At 43.3% G+C, this 13,862-nt stretch overlaps 1 protein-coding gene across 1 annotated transcript; it reads right to left on the bottom strand.

Moving 5' to 3' along the window:
* Nucleotides 1-755: 755 nt before the first annotated feature.
* Nucleotides 756-13,472, bottom strand: CREBL2 (cAMP responsive element binding protein like 2). Its single transcript, XM_059817032.1, has 4 exons — nucleotides 13,415-13,472; nucleotides 2,823-3,020; nucleotides 1,533-1,680; nucleotides 756-794 (listed from the first exon to the last, which is right to left on the bottom strand). Coding segments are annotated over exons 1-4 (363 nt in total). The 5' UTR covers nucleotides 13,430-13,472; the 3' UTR covers nucleotides 756-792.
* Between the last annotated feature and the right edge of the window lie 390 nt (nucleotides 13,473-13,862).

Here is a 13,862-nt window from a genome sequence, read left to right as displayed (position 1 = left end):
TAAGGCCCAAAGTGTAGGTAGATACAGAAAGATAGCAGGGCACGATGGGTGGGAGGAGATGGCAGTTGTTCCACTGCTGGAAGCAAGGTGGAGGGACATGCTTTGACTATCTTAGCGGGAGCATGGGGGGTGGGAAACACATCCTGTGAAAGAAGTATGAGCAGAAGCAGGGAATGTAGCTAGTACCTCACTTTAAGAGTCCCAATAACATAAAAGACATGCTGCATTATAAAAGGATGCTGAAAGCAACACCTTTATTTAGGTTACAATTTACATTACTATAAACCTTCTGACTGAAAGCTTTTGATCCAGTTCCTTCTCCTTGACCTACAGTACTCCGTTTGGCTTTAGCAAAGCTGTTACAAGATCCTCCTCTTGCCTTTTTTTTTTTCTTTTTTCTCTCCACAGAACCTCTCATACTCCCACAACAGTTACCAACCATGTAACTACTGACCACAAAGCCAGTCTAATTCTGGGCTCTGACACAAAAGCAGCCCCCATCTCTTATTGGGAATGCCCAAAAGCTGCCATAGCTGTATTTGGGGAGGGTGGTGTAGAGAAAGGAAGAACAAGGCTCCACTTACACAAACACCTATTACCCCCAAAACCCCACTCCACGCAGGCTTAGGAACACCACAATCAAAGAGTTTCATGTGGGGAGGAGCAAAGAGAAGACAGCGGACTGGGATCCTTCCCCCTGCACCCGGGGATGCATCCACTTCTCTGACAACAGCATTCTTCTGCTAGCTACCATGCTATCTCTGCTGCAGTGCGGAAGGTTCTGCATTGGCCTCCTGTGAATGATGCACGATGGGGGAAGATGGTTACAGTTACAAATGTGGTTTTCATGTTGTTTCTTAAAAACATAAAGCTAGGAATTCATATTTTTCAAAAAATTGACAGTAAACTGTAATTTAACCTGTAGCATGAAATATTTCAAAATTAGAAGATGTGAGATACAGAACTGCCCGTGCCACACCTTAACTCTGTTCCTTTGCACGTACGTTATCAGGAATGTGACTTTATATCACATGATCTTTTCACCTTTCAATCCCCAGAAGAACCTTATTTCATTCCCTGGACAAGCACAAATGAGGCAGAAAGAAGACTCCACAGGAAATCCCAAGTCCAGCATTTCTCACTTTTGAGTGCTTGCAGCTAGAATAATGTTTTCTTGACGGAGTTTTTAAAATTAAATTATGTTTTATGTGCTCTGTTTACCTTGCATTAGGAAAACAGAGAATGCTGTAAAAGATTAAGGTCTCGGATCTTCACAGGTCTCCACAGGCCTTGGTGAAACACAAAGATTGAGTCTTCCTTTAAAATAACTGCCCAGCTTCCTAGCTAGTGTAATTTCTGTGTTGTCCATGTAAACATTACACAGAGTCTTTGTACCACCCACTAAGCTCTTCGCTTCAATCAACTATTTGTGCCCAGAAACACATCCTTATGTTTCTTCCTACACCACAGCCGTCCTCCTACGCCACAAAAGATGTAACAAAATAGGAATTAATCATAGGCTGGATACTCACAGGGATTGCTGCTGTTTGCTTCTGTCTTCCCAGCCTTGGCAAGTTTGATTGAGTTCTGCTGTGCTTTGCCCTGCTCCTCTCCTGTTAGCAGGGCTTTTATTTCAGAGGGGATTTTCCCTTGGTCCATCGCCATGCACCACTGCTTGTACTGAAATATGCAAACACAATAGGCATTAGCAAACTGCCAGGATCACATTAGCAGACAAAACAGAACTGTAATCTTTCCCTTCCGGTATATTCATTTAAGGTTTGAATTTACTGGGCTGAAGCCTCTTAGAGAACTGCAGAGCACTAATGAGCTAAGCACGTGTCCATGGTTGCATACCTGGCCTCAGTAAATCCTGTTTCAGTCAATAAACTGCTACTCAGTGGCAGTACTAGACACAATACTGTAATTATTAAACAACATGGAACACTTTGTGCATTTTCTAGCTGCTGGCATGCCAGAATACCGTTCCAGTTCATGGCCTATTAAAAACAAATATTTCACATGACTCTGGGGCTGATTGACTATTAAGAGGTCCTTTCTGATTGTACAAGGCACGGTTACAGCACATGTGCCTTATTCCTAGTTCCCTCATCTTGAATTCGTCATTGGCAAACCCTGCAGCACACTGAAAAACCTGTGGTCAGTTGGCTGACTTTCCACCCAATCCTACCCCTATTCACTTGTGGTGATTAGCCCTGCCTATTCAAACAAACCTAATGCAAGGTCAAAATAATATCCTCAGCTCCAGTGAGATTTCAATGGCATCTCAGTATCACTGAGGAGCTGAGTTTGTTTCCAGATGAAACATTCTCTTTGGTTAATGCAGCTTATTTGGCCAAGACACCCATCTTATACCTGCTGGAACACAGGACATCTGTGCAACCATCTACATAGAGAGTATCCTGCAAGAATCAACCTCCCCAACAGAGACAAAGGTCTGTGGGAAGCTATGACACACCAAGGATGTATGTCCCCCTTGAGATTTTAACACATCTCTTTCCACCCTCTACCTCTTTCTACCTGTCAGAGGTTTTCCAAAACAAACATTTCAAATACAACAGACTCATCAGCAATGGCACTTTCTTTGCTTACTTGCAGTTCAAAACCAGCAGACAACTTGCGACAAGGGGTTCATATTCAACACGCGAAGTAGGCAAACAGCTGAGCACATCTGTTACTGATGTTTTGATACCTTATGGCTAGCCAAATCCCACTCTCAGTCACAGTAATTTCAAGAACAAATGTCCACAAGGGCAGGTCCCAAATAATACTGAGGGTTAGGTTAAATGATAGTTTCTCACCATTTCAAGCTCTTCTCTAAGAGCGCAGATGGCTCGCTCTCTGCTTGAAACCAGCTCTTCCAGGTACTGGTACCTCAGCTTCTTCCTGGCTCTGCACTCTCTTGCACTCTGACGACTTCTTTCAAGCTTTGCCTTCAAGTCTATTTTGGCTGGTTTACGGCCTCGCTTGCCTGGTTTCTTTACCTTGCCTCCAACCACCTGGAAAGGAAGGGTACATGAAAGATCCTGTTCTGCAGAGCGAGTGCTGGAACCATGTCATTGCACCTACTAGGTGTCTTAAGCAAAAAATTTTGCATATACTTTCACTGAATCTGAGCAACAGAGGAAAGACGTAGATTGTTTAGGGGGCTGATGTATGAAGTTTTCAGTGACAGCATCAAAAACAAAAGGGAGGGATATGACTCCATATTGAAGTCAGTGCTTAAGCAGTCCGATTGTAAATGTTACTAATCTGATTTGGAGGAACAGCATCACAGAACAGTTGAGGTTGGCAGGGACCTCTGGAAGTCATCTGGTCCAACCCCCCTGCTCAAGCAGGGCCACCTACAGCTGGTTGTCCAGGACTATGTCCAGACAGCTTTTGAGTATCTCCAAGGAGGGAGACTCCACCACTTCTCTGGGCAAGCTGTGCCAGTGCTCGATCACCCTCACAGTAAAAAAAACGTTCCCTGATGTTCAGAGGGACCCTCCTGTGTTTCAGTTTGTGTCCACTGCCTCTGGTTCTGGCACTGAAGAGAGCCTGGCTCAGTCCTCTTTACGCCCTCCCCTTCAGGTATTTGTACACACTGATGAGGTCCCCTGAGCCTTCTCTTCTCCAGGCTAGATGGTCCCAGCCCGCTCAGCCTGTCCTCACAGGAGAGGTGCTCCATCATCTTAGCAGCCCTTTGCTGGACGGCCTCCAGTAGCTCCATTTCTCTCTTGTTCTGTGGAGCCTAAAACAGGACACACTACTCCAGATATCTGGGAGGATATCTGGGACACCGAGGAGACAGAGACAATCCGTCAAATTCATAGCAAAACTGTTTTATTATTACCAACAACTCCTGCCCTGATATAGTGTTTCTAGAGTTGGCAAGTACTATGGAGTTTAACACTTCAATTTGGAAGAAAAAATATTTATTTATATCAATATCATCCAAAACTTAGGTTTGCTGCAATAAAATGACCATCGTTTCCGCCTACTCGAAAGATGAAACTTGTCAGAAATACTCACTAGCCATCTGAGCTTCCTCAGTTCTGATTTCTTTCAAAGGAATCTGCGGAGGGTTTTTACTAAGCAGGGAACTCAGTTACACTGAGTCCTACCTCTGCTGCCTCTGTTCCAGTTGTACCAAACCACTCTTACCTTCAAAACAATACTGGAAAATGCAATCTATCCCAATGTTCAACTCTTGCAGCACCTAGAATAGATTTCCCTTGCAGAACTGTAAGCCCCAAGTTTCTTCTCCTACAGACTGCAGGTTTTGCAGTCATTTCCCCCTCTTCTTTGTGGCTCCTTTTTTACAGGTCAGAAAGCTTCTCTTGCTACAAATAAAAAAGAAGGGAATAGTTTCCTCAATGTTTACACTTCCCCACCCAAATATTTTACTCTTAACATGAGAGCATGGCACATGAAAGTCTTAAAATATGGTCTGAAATTCAGTACACTGGCCATCAGGTAGTATTGCCCTGTAAGCATTACATCAGCCACCCAGCCCACCTCGCCTCCGAAACGAGGATTTCTCTTTATTTGTATTCTGACCACACTGTTTGAATGAAGGGGGTGTGGAGAAACACACCTAACACACACCTACGTACAAGAATTTCACTGCTGGCTTAGTGTTTCGCCATGCTGTGTATAGACAGTACTTTTTCTAATAGGTAGTGTTCAAAATATCAGAGTTCATAATAAAAAAAGGGCACTTTTTACTGTGTGATGCTACAAAATAAGTCAGCTTTGACATTCAAAGAAGTTGCTAGTTCTACAAACTTAGCAAGCTGCAATAAAAACAATAACACAGTGAACTGATGTGCTAGAATGAAGAAAAAAAGGATTATACAATTGAGCCTATTCTTTCTTTGGAAATTGAGTCAACAATCACATGCCAACATAATCCTACCCTCTCTATATTGCCTCTCCTAATTTATTCAGGACTAGCTGCCTACCATAAGCAAATGGAGGAACAGAAAGTACTTAATGGACATCTAGTGATAATGAAACAAACATAGTACATTCAGAAAAGCAAAGAAAAAAAAAATCAATCTCTTTTACATTTGAACTGCTGAATACAGTTTGAATAACTCATTCACTCCACCAAGGTGCTCTCCTTAAGATCTTCTAGTTCAGACACTATAATCACCAAAATAGTATAAAACTAAACCAGCCATCGCCAAGGGGGAAGGAAGCTCTGAAGAAAGGAAAGCGACTGTCCCCTTTCAGGCACGACAAGCGCGGCTCTGTCCTCGCGTGGAACCAGACTCATTTCTGCGTGGTATGACTTATACTCCCAGCTCAGTAGGAGTTAGAACTACACAGTCTTCCCACAAGCACTCACAATTTGCTATCTATTATTACTTGCACTTGAAAGATCTCTGGATATTACGTTCTACACTACAGCCGAAGTACTTCAGTTCTCAAAGACTTTTAGCACCTGAGGTTTTTCTGTGCCAACGCAAGGTAGTTTAAAGTAAACCTTTGAATTCAAGAGCTAGATAAGGTCTTGTAGAGACATACACTCCAGCTCTCTTTAAAAAACCTTTGCCACTCTTTGAGCTCTGACCCTCTAGAAGAGTGGGCTAGCACTCGAGCTTGGAGTCCCACCTCATACTGCTGCATGAACAAAATAATAACTTGAGTCTTAGTCCTGTGCATGTCACGGTCGTGCCCTTCCACCAGAACGTCAGGCAGGTGACTAGTTGCTACCACGCTTTTTCTCACAACCAACAAGCTAAAACTACTTGGAAATAGCACTCAACCTTTCCACAGGCAGCGTGTTGGGCAGGCACCTGCACTGAAAAGCACTTGCAAACAGCACAGCTTCACAGCGGTTAAATCCATCCAACACCACAATCTCTTAAAGTAATTTCTTTCTAAGGACCTGTTATTTTAAAGCATTTTGTGTATGCTTATATGTAGCTGATACCTTTTTCAAGGGAGGGGTCATATCAATACAGAAAGCATACAAAGGGCAAGGGAGAGTGGATCATTAACACCAATAAGATACCAAGTGAGCTCGTGCAAACTTGAATTTAAAGGCATGTTTTTATGGACAGATCTAGAGACGTGGACATAAAACAATTAAAGGCACTTTGTAGTTTGCAAGGCAATTAGACACCGGTGTAGACTGCTTGGCATATTGCAACAGCATCCTGGATCCACTGTTATCAATTAACTGCTTCCCCTTTAGTCACTCTAGAGAGCTTTCTACAGACAGGCGTACTAATTGCTCTCTCCCCCAAGATCTTTTACCACTGCAGCAGCCCTGCGCACAAGCTCTCTTACGGGAGGAAAAAGGCTTGTACCTCTTGGGTTGTTGCTTGCCAATGCTCTAACCACCAGGACTATAGAAATAATGAAAAGCTTCCTTCCCTTTCAACTCTGACTTTAAGCAGCAAGACCCTAATAATCTGCCTTCACACCATCCCAAAAGACTCATACTGTCTTTGTGGATCCTGAACTGGAGTTTATCATACAATTAGGCATCACCCTGCACAGCTAGCTTGATAAGCGATTTAATCAAATCCTGCATCCTTAACGGTTTTTCCTCACCAATATTTAGAGGCTCCTGCTGTAACCTTAAGCAACCCAGCTGGGGAAAAAAAGGCCTGACAAATCCTTTACCACCATCCCACATTACCGTATCTCCCTGGCTTCTACTCATGTTTGCCTACTCAGTTGCTATGCTGATGTGACAGAAAGAAGACAAAGCAGAAGCGCTAGTTGATGTTGAACATGACACCAGACCAAGAAAAAACAAGCAAGCAAACATTTTTTATTCCCTTTGTATTCCCCGGGAGCTTATAAGGGGATAGGATCTATTAGCATTCAGCAGTAAGGATTTGGTTTCTTTTCAGGGAGTCATATGTAATCAAGACTCAGAACAATATTACAGAATCACAGAATCACTAAGGTTGGAAAAGACCTGTAAGATCATCAAGTCCAACCATCAACTAACCCCACCATGCCCATTAAACCATGTCCCGCAGTGCCACATCCACACATTCCTCGAACACCTCCAGTGATGGGGACTCCACCACTTCCCTGGGCAGCTTATTCCAGTGTCTCACCACTCCCTCAGTAAAGAAATTTTTCTTAATATCTTTTAATGCATTAAATTTTCCTAATATCCTAATTAAGTCCCTCCCTTTTTAATACAGTACTTACATTGTAACATCATTCTTGCTCGGCATCAGTGTTCAGGTACACAATTATTTGACTTGGAATTGGAAATAGCTGCAATTACTTGCCCTGATATAGAAAAAACCTTTAGATTTCTGGATTTTTTTTTTTTATTAGAGGGATTCGGCAGATCTCTACAGAAGCACTGGCAGATTGCGTGATGGAGAGGTCCTCCTTTGGAAGGATTTACAAACATAATATGGCCACTAACATTCACACCCCCCGATGAACTGAGCTACTCGGATAGAAGATTGCGATAAAGTTGGCCTCACCGTGACATCTGCAGGTCTTGAACAATTTGGCAGATTAAAACAGCACTATCTGAAGCACTGTTCAGCACTACTGATCAGCAACGCTGATCACTTTGACCAGTTCAGCATCTTCCAGCAGCTCTCAGTTCATTCACAGATAAACAAGTAGCTCTTAAGTGCTCCATCAACCAGTGCTGGAGATCCAGCTCAAGGAATCATCTTAAGCAGACTCTTGGTTGCACTAGTGGCTGAAGGTATAGGTCTGCAGAATTTTAACTTAGCATGGAGCTGATGATCATCTACAGAATTTATATAAAACTATAAAAATGATTAGCAGGAAATAAAACCTAAGCACTGCATTCATTACAATAGAGGAGGAAGAAATCTGTTCATGCTCACAAACATTTTCTCAAAATCAGTAATCAAATTAACTTAGTCACAAGTCTCGTAATAAAGATGAAGTTATCTGATCTGCTAAGTCACAGCATACCATTCACAGTAGCAGTATATAACTGAGCTAGAAAATACGCTGGTTATTCTTCCATTGCATGACATTTTATGTGCTTTACATAGGTTATTTAGGTAACTTTCACCAGCAGACAAAATGCATCCGATAATGATCCAAAAAGGTAAGATATTATTTCGTGAGCAAACACTTTAAGTCTTAAGCAGGTATGTCAATAGACATTAATCCTAAAAGTCTAATCATACAAAGTGATTAATGTACTAAGAAGGAAATCTTTAGCACAGAAGTGTAAAGAGAGCTGTCTTTGCTGAAATGTCTATCTTTTAAAAAGTATAAGGTAGGAATAAATACCAAGTTTTCATAAAGTGTTATGGAGGTGTCCACAAATCAAGACGGGTTCAGTCATTAAGGTTCAGGGTAGGAATCGCTACTTAGACCCTGCAGCAATCAGCCAGATGCCACCTTACTGCTCAACAGGGGACAGTCCTCCTCGTCCCCCCAGGAAGGACTGACAGCCTCACGTGTGGAAGTGCATCCATACGCTTTCTCCCAGTTTATACTAACAGAGCCCGGGCACTTCCTTAAACCTCTCTCTGTTGGAGCTTGACCATTCTTGTTGCCTATTTCAACTAACGCTATACTACATATATCCTCTTAGGCCCCTGCAAACATGAAATAAAACTCTTCTATGGGGTTTAAGCTCATCCATTTTACTTACCCATTGCAAATGTGAGAAAGCGGACATGCCATCTGAGTGATGCTGAGCAGAGACTTGTTAAAACATTTGATGGTTTGAAATTGCCCATCTCAAATTATAACCAAAGCTATTTAGGTTTTGTATTTCCAAGCAAGCAGCAATGAGAACACATTCAGACATGATCGGGGATGGAAAAAGTCTCCAGTACTTTGCAAACCTGTATACTCTGAAAAAGTCCTGAAGGATGAAAACATAGTAACCCACCTCCTTAACAACTGAGGTTATTATGAAAAGAGATCCTGTGCTTCGCCGTCCACACTAGCTCTCAGTCCCTGAGCATTCCTCAGAGTTGATTCCAGGATCGCCTGGGAGATCGCCCCCCTCTTTGTGATCCCAGTCGCCCACAACAGCGAGGGTCACAGGCAGGGACGTGCTAGAAGACATCTCATGAATGAAGACCCATCAAGCCCTCTATTTTAAGCACAAGATTTCACATCTGACTTGATCCCACACTCCCTCCAAGGGATGTCTGCATCCATGTCATTATGACTTACAGTAAAATTCCCCTCGGGCTCACACATGACCAGGTATTTGATGTTTCAAAGCTAGGCAGTGGGGAAAGCAGCGCAAGTCCTCACGTGCAGCATTTTGCTGTGGCCTTTCCCTGCCTTATCACCAAATGCTCCTCCAAAACGAAAAGGCTGTATGAACACCAGAGCAAGACATCGACAGCTGCTCGATCCATACGTAGACTGTTCATATGGGGCATTTATATCTGAGGCTTTGCTTTCTCAAACTCAGTTAACACCTGAAAACACTCCGAACTTACCTATCTAAAAGCTTCTCTTTCACTTCACACATTGCAAGTTTGTGGAAGTTTAGAAATAGTCAGACCTCAAGACCAACGTCCTTGCCCAAAGCCCTGGGACCAGCCTGATGGAAAGCAAACAATCTGAGCTGGAGACCCACTTTCAACAGCCACAGCCTCTTTCACAGGTATAAAGGAATTTACTTCTTCATTATAGAGGATGCAGCAATTTATTTACAAGCAAAAGCAAGCCAACAACCAAGAACCAGCCTGTTCAAAGTTAAGAAACTAACCTGGAATTGAAACAACTGCAAGAGATTGACATCTACTCTCTTAAAAAAAGATCTGAAGAGTAGACTGTTTTATTGTCACCACAACTGGATAACAAAAAGTTTTCCTAAGCCTGCTTCTTCACCTTCCTTTGTATATTCAACATATATAAGTAGCTGCCTTGAACTAGCAAAGCGTTTTATAAAGCTGTTGGGTGCATTTCACTAAATTTTCAGTCCCATTCAAAAAAGTAATCAATTCCTACATTCCACTGATTAAGAATGATGCACTATACATTTTTTTAAATCCCTATTTAAATTTAAAAATACCATTTTAAATATAACATTTGTCTCCAAAATGCACTTTTTCTTAAAACTCAATCTACTCATTCATGTTTTGGCTCAGTTAAGCATATGTTTGAAGACAAATACATTTCATCTAAACTTTTTGAAAACTAAAGCTATCTTTTCCTTACAGGACAAGAATATTTGTAATAAAAGTGGGCAACCCCAAACTTTATTGTTGGTTTGGGTTTTGTTTGCTTGGTTTTAATTTTACTGGAATACAAAAAAGTGATCTGATGTTAAGGATTTTTTGTGTTTCTCATTTCCACCCATAAACTGAGAATTACTCACATAAGTATACCCTATAAAAACTTCTATAATTAATACAAAAGCTTGCAGTTAGCTATGTAGAACTGTATTTTAACAGTTACCAACAAGAGTTATTTATCAACTAACACAAACGTGAAAAATACTTCTTACGGTAATACAAACCCGCTGCTTCTCAATGTATATAATAAATACATAGGAAGTTATATGTAGTCTTGTAAACTAACCAAGTAATTTCACCTATAAAGGCTGAAATCACAGTGACAGAATTTCTCCTTTTTTCCTGTGTCTAAATACTTCAGAGATACATAAGTGTTATTTTAACAGAAATTAATCGCCAAGGAACAGCTGCACCACTAAACTCTTTCCCTTACACAACCAACAGCTCAAACCACAGTAACAAGTGAGACCAATATCTGAGCAAGCCCTAGTTTCAGAGCAGCTCTATAGGAGGAAGAAGAGAAGGTCATATGTTGGGTTTGGTTGGGGTTTTTTGTGTGTATAATTTAAGAACATCCTTTAAAACTGGAGCATGAAACTTTTCTAGATCTGAAGTTCAGATATTTTACCTCTCCCTTTATTTCTTACTATTTCCTTCCCATTTTAAGGAATACGTTAAGACAAATCATTTTTCGATGGCTCTCTTAAACCAGGTACGGCTAAATTATAATGTTTTCCCTAATTCTTCATGCATTACAGCCTACAAGCCCAATTCTAAATTCTTTATGTCACATAGATGAAGGAAAACGCTGAACTTGGGTGGATGCTGCTATAGAACGGTTACTTCACTACTAATGTACTTTAGTTATCTCAGTTTTCACAGGAAGATTCCTTTCACCACCACACTTGCCCAATTCACAGATAAGACTCTTCGATCACACAGGCCAACCCTCTCAATAAGGAGGAAAACATGACTCAGTGGAACTTTCAGAAGATTTCAAGGACACACTAGCTCAAGCTGTTAAGACCACACTGGCTCTAAAATGAAGTATAAATAGTGCTTGCCTCATCGTGACACAGCAACGTGAAAAAGGACAAGTTCCCCCTAAGAGAAATTGGAACTCTTGAATGGAGCCATCAGACACTTTGAGCAATCTGCAGCCTCATGAACTTGTTCTGAAAGGAACCGCAGCCCTTCAAAACAACTACAGTGAAGCCTTTCAGAGCAACAGGCATTTACTGATGAGTATCGGCTATTTTCAGTAGAAGATATGAGAATCAGGTACCACCCAAGGTTATTAACTAATAAAAAACCTGCTGAGGTAACAAAGATTCTCAAAGTTTTCCTTAGATACGGGCACACCCAGTAGTTCTGGGCAGGACCCTTTTCAATGCCACTGTCCTCGCAAGTATCCCAGTGATAAGTATTAAATAAAAACATCATACTAGGAAACTGTACTTGAGACTGAATAGAGGAAGAGTAAATATTCCACTCTGCTTTTTTTTTTTCTTCGCTCAACATCAATTTTTCTAAGGAAAAAAGGAGCAAAGACCTGTCTTCCTGACTTGATGAGAAAATTTATTTTATTTTGTAAATGCATCCAAAAATGCTTCAGAAAAAGTAGATCATCAGGACTTCACAAAACACAACAACAGATCAAAAATTATTTTTTAAATGAAAAATTTTGAAGTTATCTGTTACATACAAGTTAATTGTGATACAGGAGGAATGAAGTCTTCTTAACACTAAAAGAAATAAAAATCAGCTAATACTCATGAGCTACATATGCATCCAGAATTAAATCTTCTGGATCTTCTAGACTACTGCCCTGATTACATAAACTTTCAGGCAGTTCTCACAGTTGCAAGCATTTTGTTGACTTCAGCGACGCAGACTCCCGCCACGCTCCTTTGCAGCTTTCAGACAAGGCCTCAATAAAACCAAATAGTATATATGTTATTTCGGCAAATCATCATAAACCTTACATATACTTACGACCCATTCTATGGATCGTGTTGCTGCATCATAAAGCAATTCTGTATTGCCAAATTATTGATCGCTTGTAAGTTTCTTAGATTCATTCCCTAAGAAATCACATCAAATATTTTTTTTCCCCTTTGAATTAAGGCAGATGAGCACAGGCAGTGCGATTTTGTTTTAGTAAAATTCAAGTGGGAAGAAAACCAGGCGGCTTGAGAACAGACAAGGTACCACAGGCCTGTCACTACCACATCACCAGTTTTACTACTCAAGCCAAGCTCAGGATTTATTAGGAGTCAGAAGACGGCTGCCTCACAGTCTACCTCAAGTGTGGTTTCACCTGGCGCACTCCTGGGGACTTAAGCTATCTCCAGCACAAAACCCAGGATAATACCATAACCACCCCTCTCCTGAGCTGACATACCCAAACTCATCTGGGAGATTCACTTGCGAAACGCTGAACTGAGTGGACGCAGCAGTTATTTTCTCAGTCCCCAGACGGGCCCCGTAGCTCCTGCTTTAGGGGCACGCCGGTGCAAGCAGGCGGAGGAGGCATTCCTCACGCATCTTCTGATGTTTCGCTCTGCTTAAATGGAAGACCCGTACCTTTAGGGATGCCACTGTGCTGTTCTCATAAGAAGACGCAGGAAAAATCGAAGCACCAGCACTCATCGCCAGGTTGCAACCCAAGCTCCTACCCTAATAGCTTACCATTTTTCCATAGTTGCTATTTATGTAAGAAGTTCAGGGTGCTCTAGGAACAGGATCCACCGCACCAGATCAGACCACTGGTCTGTATCCAGCCTCTGGCCCATGCCTGGAGCTTTAAGGAAAAGCCAGAAGCAGCGTCCAAGCACTGTGTTCCATTGCAGGCGACAAGCGAGGAGAGCGACGGAGACAACCCCTCCTTCCTACGGGCAGCGACCAGAGGCCTTCAAGAGATCTCAGAGACGTTTACTTCAGAAGCCTTTAGCAGGAGCACTCACAGCACTCGCAGTTCCTCATCTATTAAGGGTTACGAGGCTTTGTGGGGGTTTACATCACACACCTGCACACCGCTTGGAGCTCGAAGCCGTCGGGCTCAGGCGCAGGAGCGCTACCCGGGCTCCCTGCACCCACCCACCGCCTCACCGGCAGCCCTCGGCTCCAAACCGGCCCCAGCCCCCGGGCTGGGCCCCGCAGCCCCTTACCTTGCTGTCATCCATGTGTGCCGCCAGCCCCGGCCCCGCACCGCCGCAGCTCCTGCACGGGGAGCGCACCGGAGCCGCCCGCGCCCGTCCCCGCCCCGGCGGACACCGGCACTCACAGACCCCCAGCGCGGCCCGCAGCAGCCGCCATCGCCCGCCGCCCTGTTTGTTTACAGCCGCCCGCCCCGCCCCGCGCTGGGCGGGCGGGGGAGCGGCGGCGGAGCGGTGCGCGCTGGGAAGGGTAGTCTTGCCCGGCTCCGCCGCCATTGGCTGCTGCCGAGGTGGAGGGCGGGATGAACTACAACTCCCAGCAGGCCCCGCAGGGGTGAGGCGGGGAGCGGGGCGGCGATTGGTCCCCGCCCAGCTGGGCGGGAAAACTACACTTCCCAGAAGGCTCTGAGGGCCTGCCCGCCTCGCCGCGGGCGGGCTGTCCCCGTCCCTGCCTCCAGCA

Source organism: Gavia stellata, chromosome 4, assembly GCF_030936135.1.
Source record: "Gavia stellata isolate bGavSte3 chromosome 4, bGavSte3.hap2, whole genome shotgun sequence".
Taxonomy (NCBI): Eukaryota; Metazoa; Chordata; class Aves; order Gaviiformes; family Gaviidae; genus Gavia; species Gavia stellata.
Note: the sequence above shows the minus strand (reverse complement) of the source record. Positions and strands in the feature narration are given on the sequence as shown.

What these genes read in the sequence shown, in the direction of transcription:
- CREBL2 (XM_059817032.1), bottom strand. An exon ending in TTAGAGAAGAGCTTGAAATG is followed by an intron (nt 1,681 to 2,822) that starts GTGAGAAACTAT and finishes TGCATATTTCAG; the next exon opens with TACAAGCAGTGGTGCATGGC.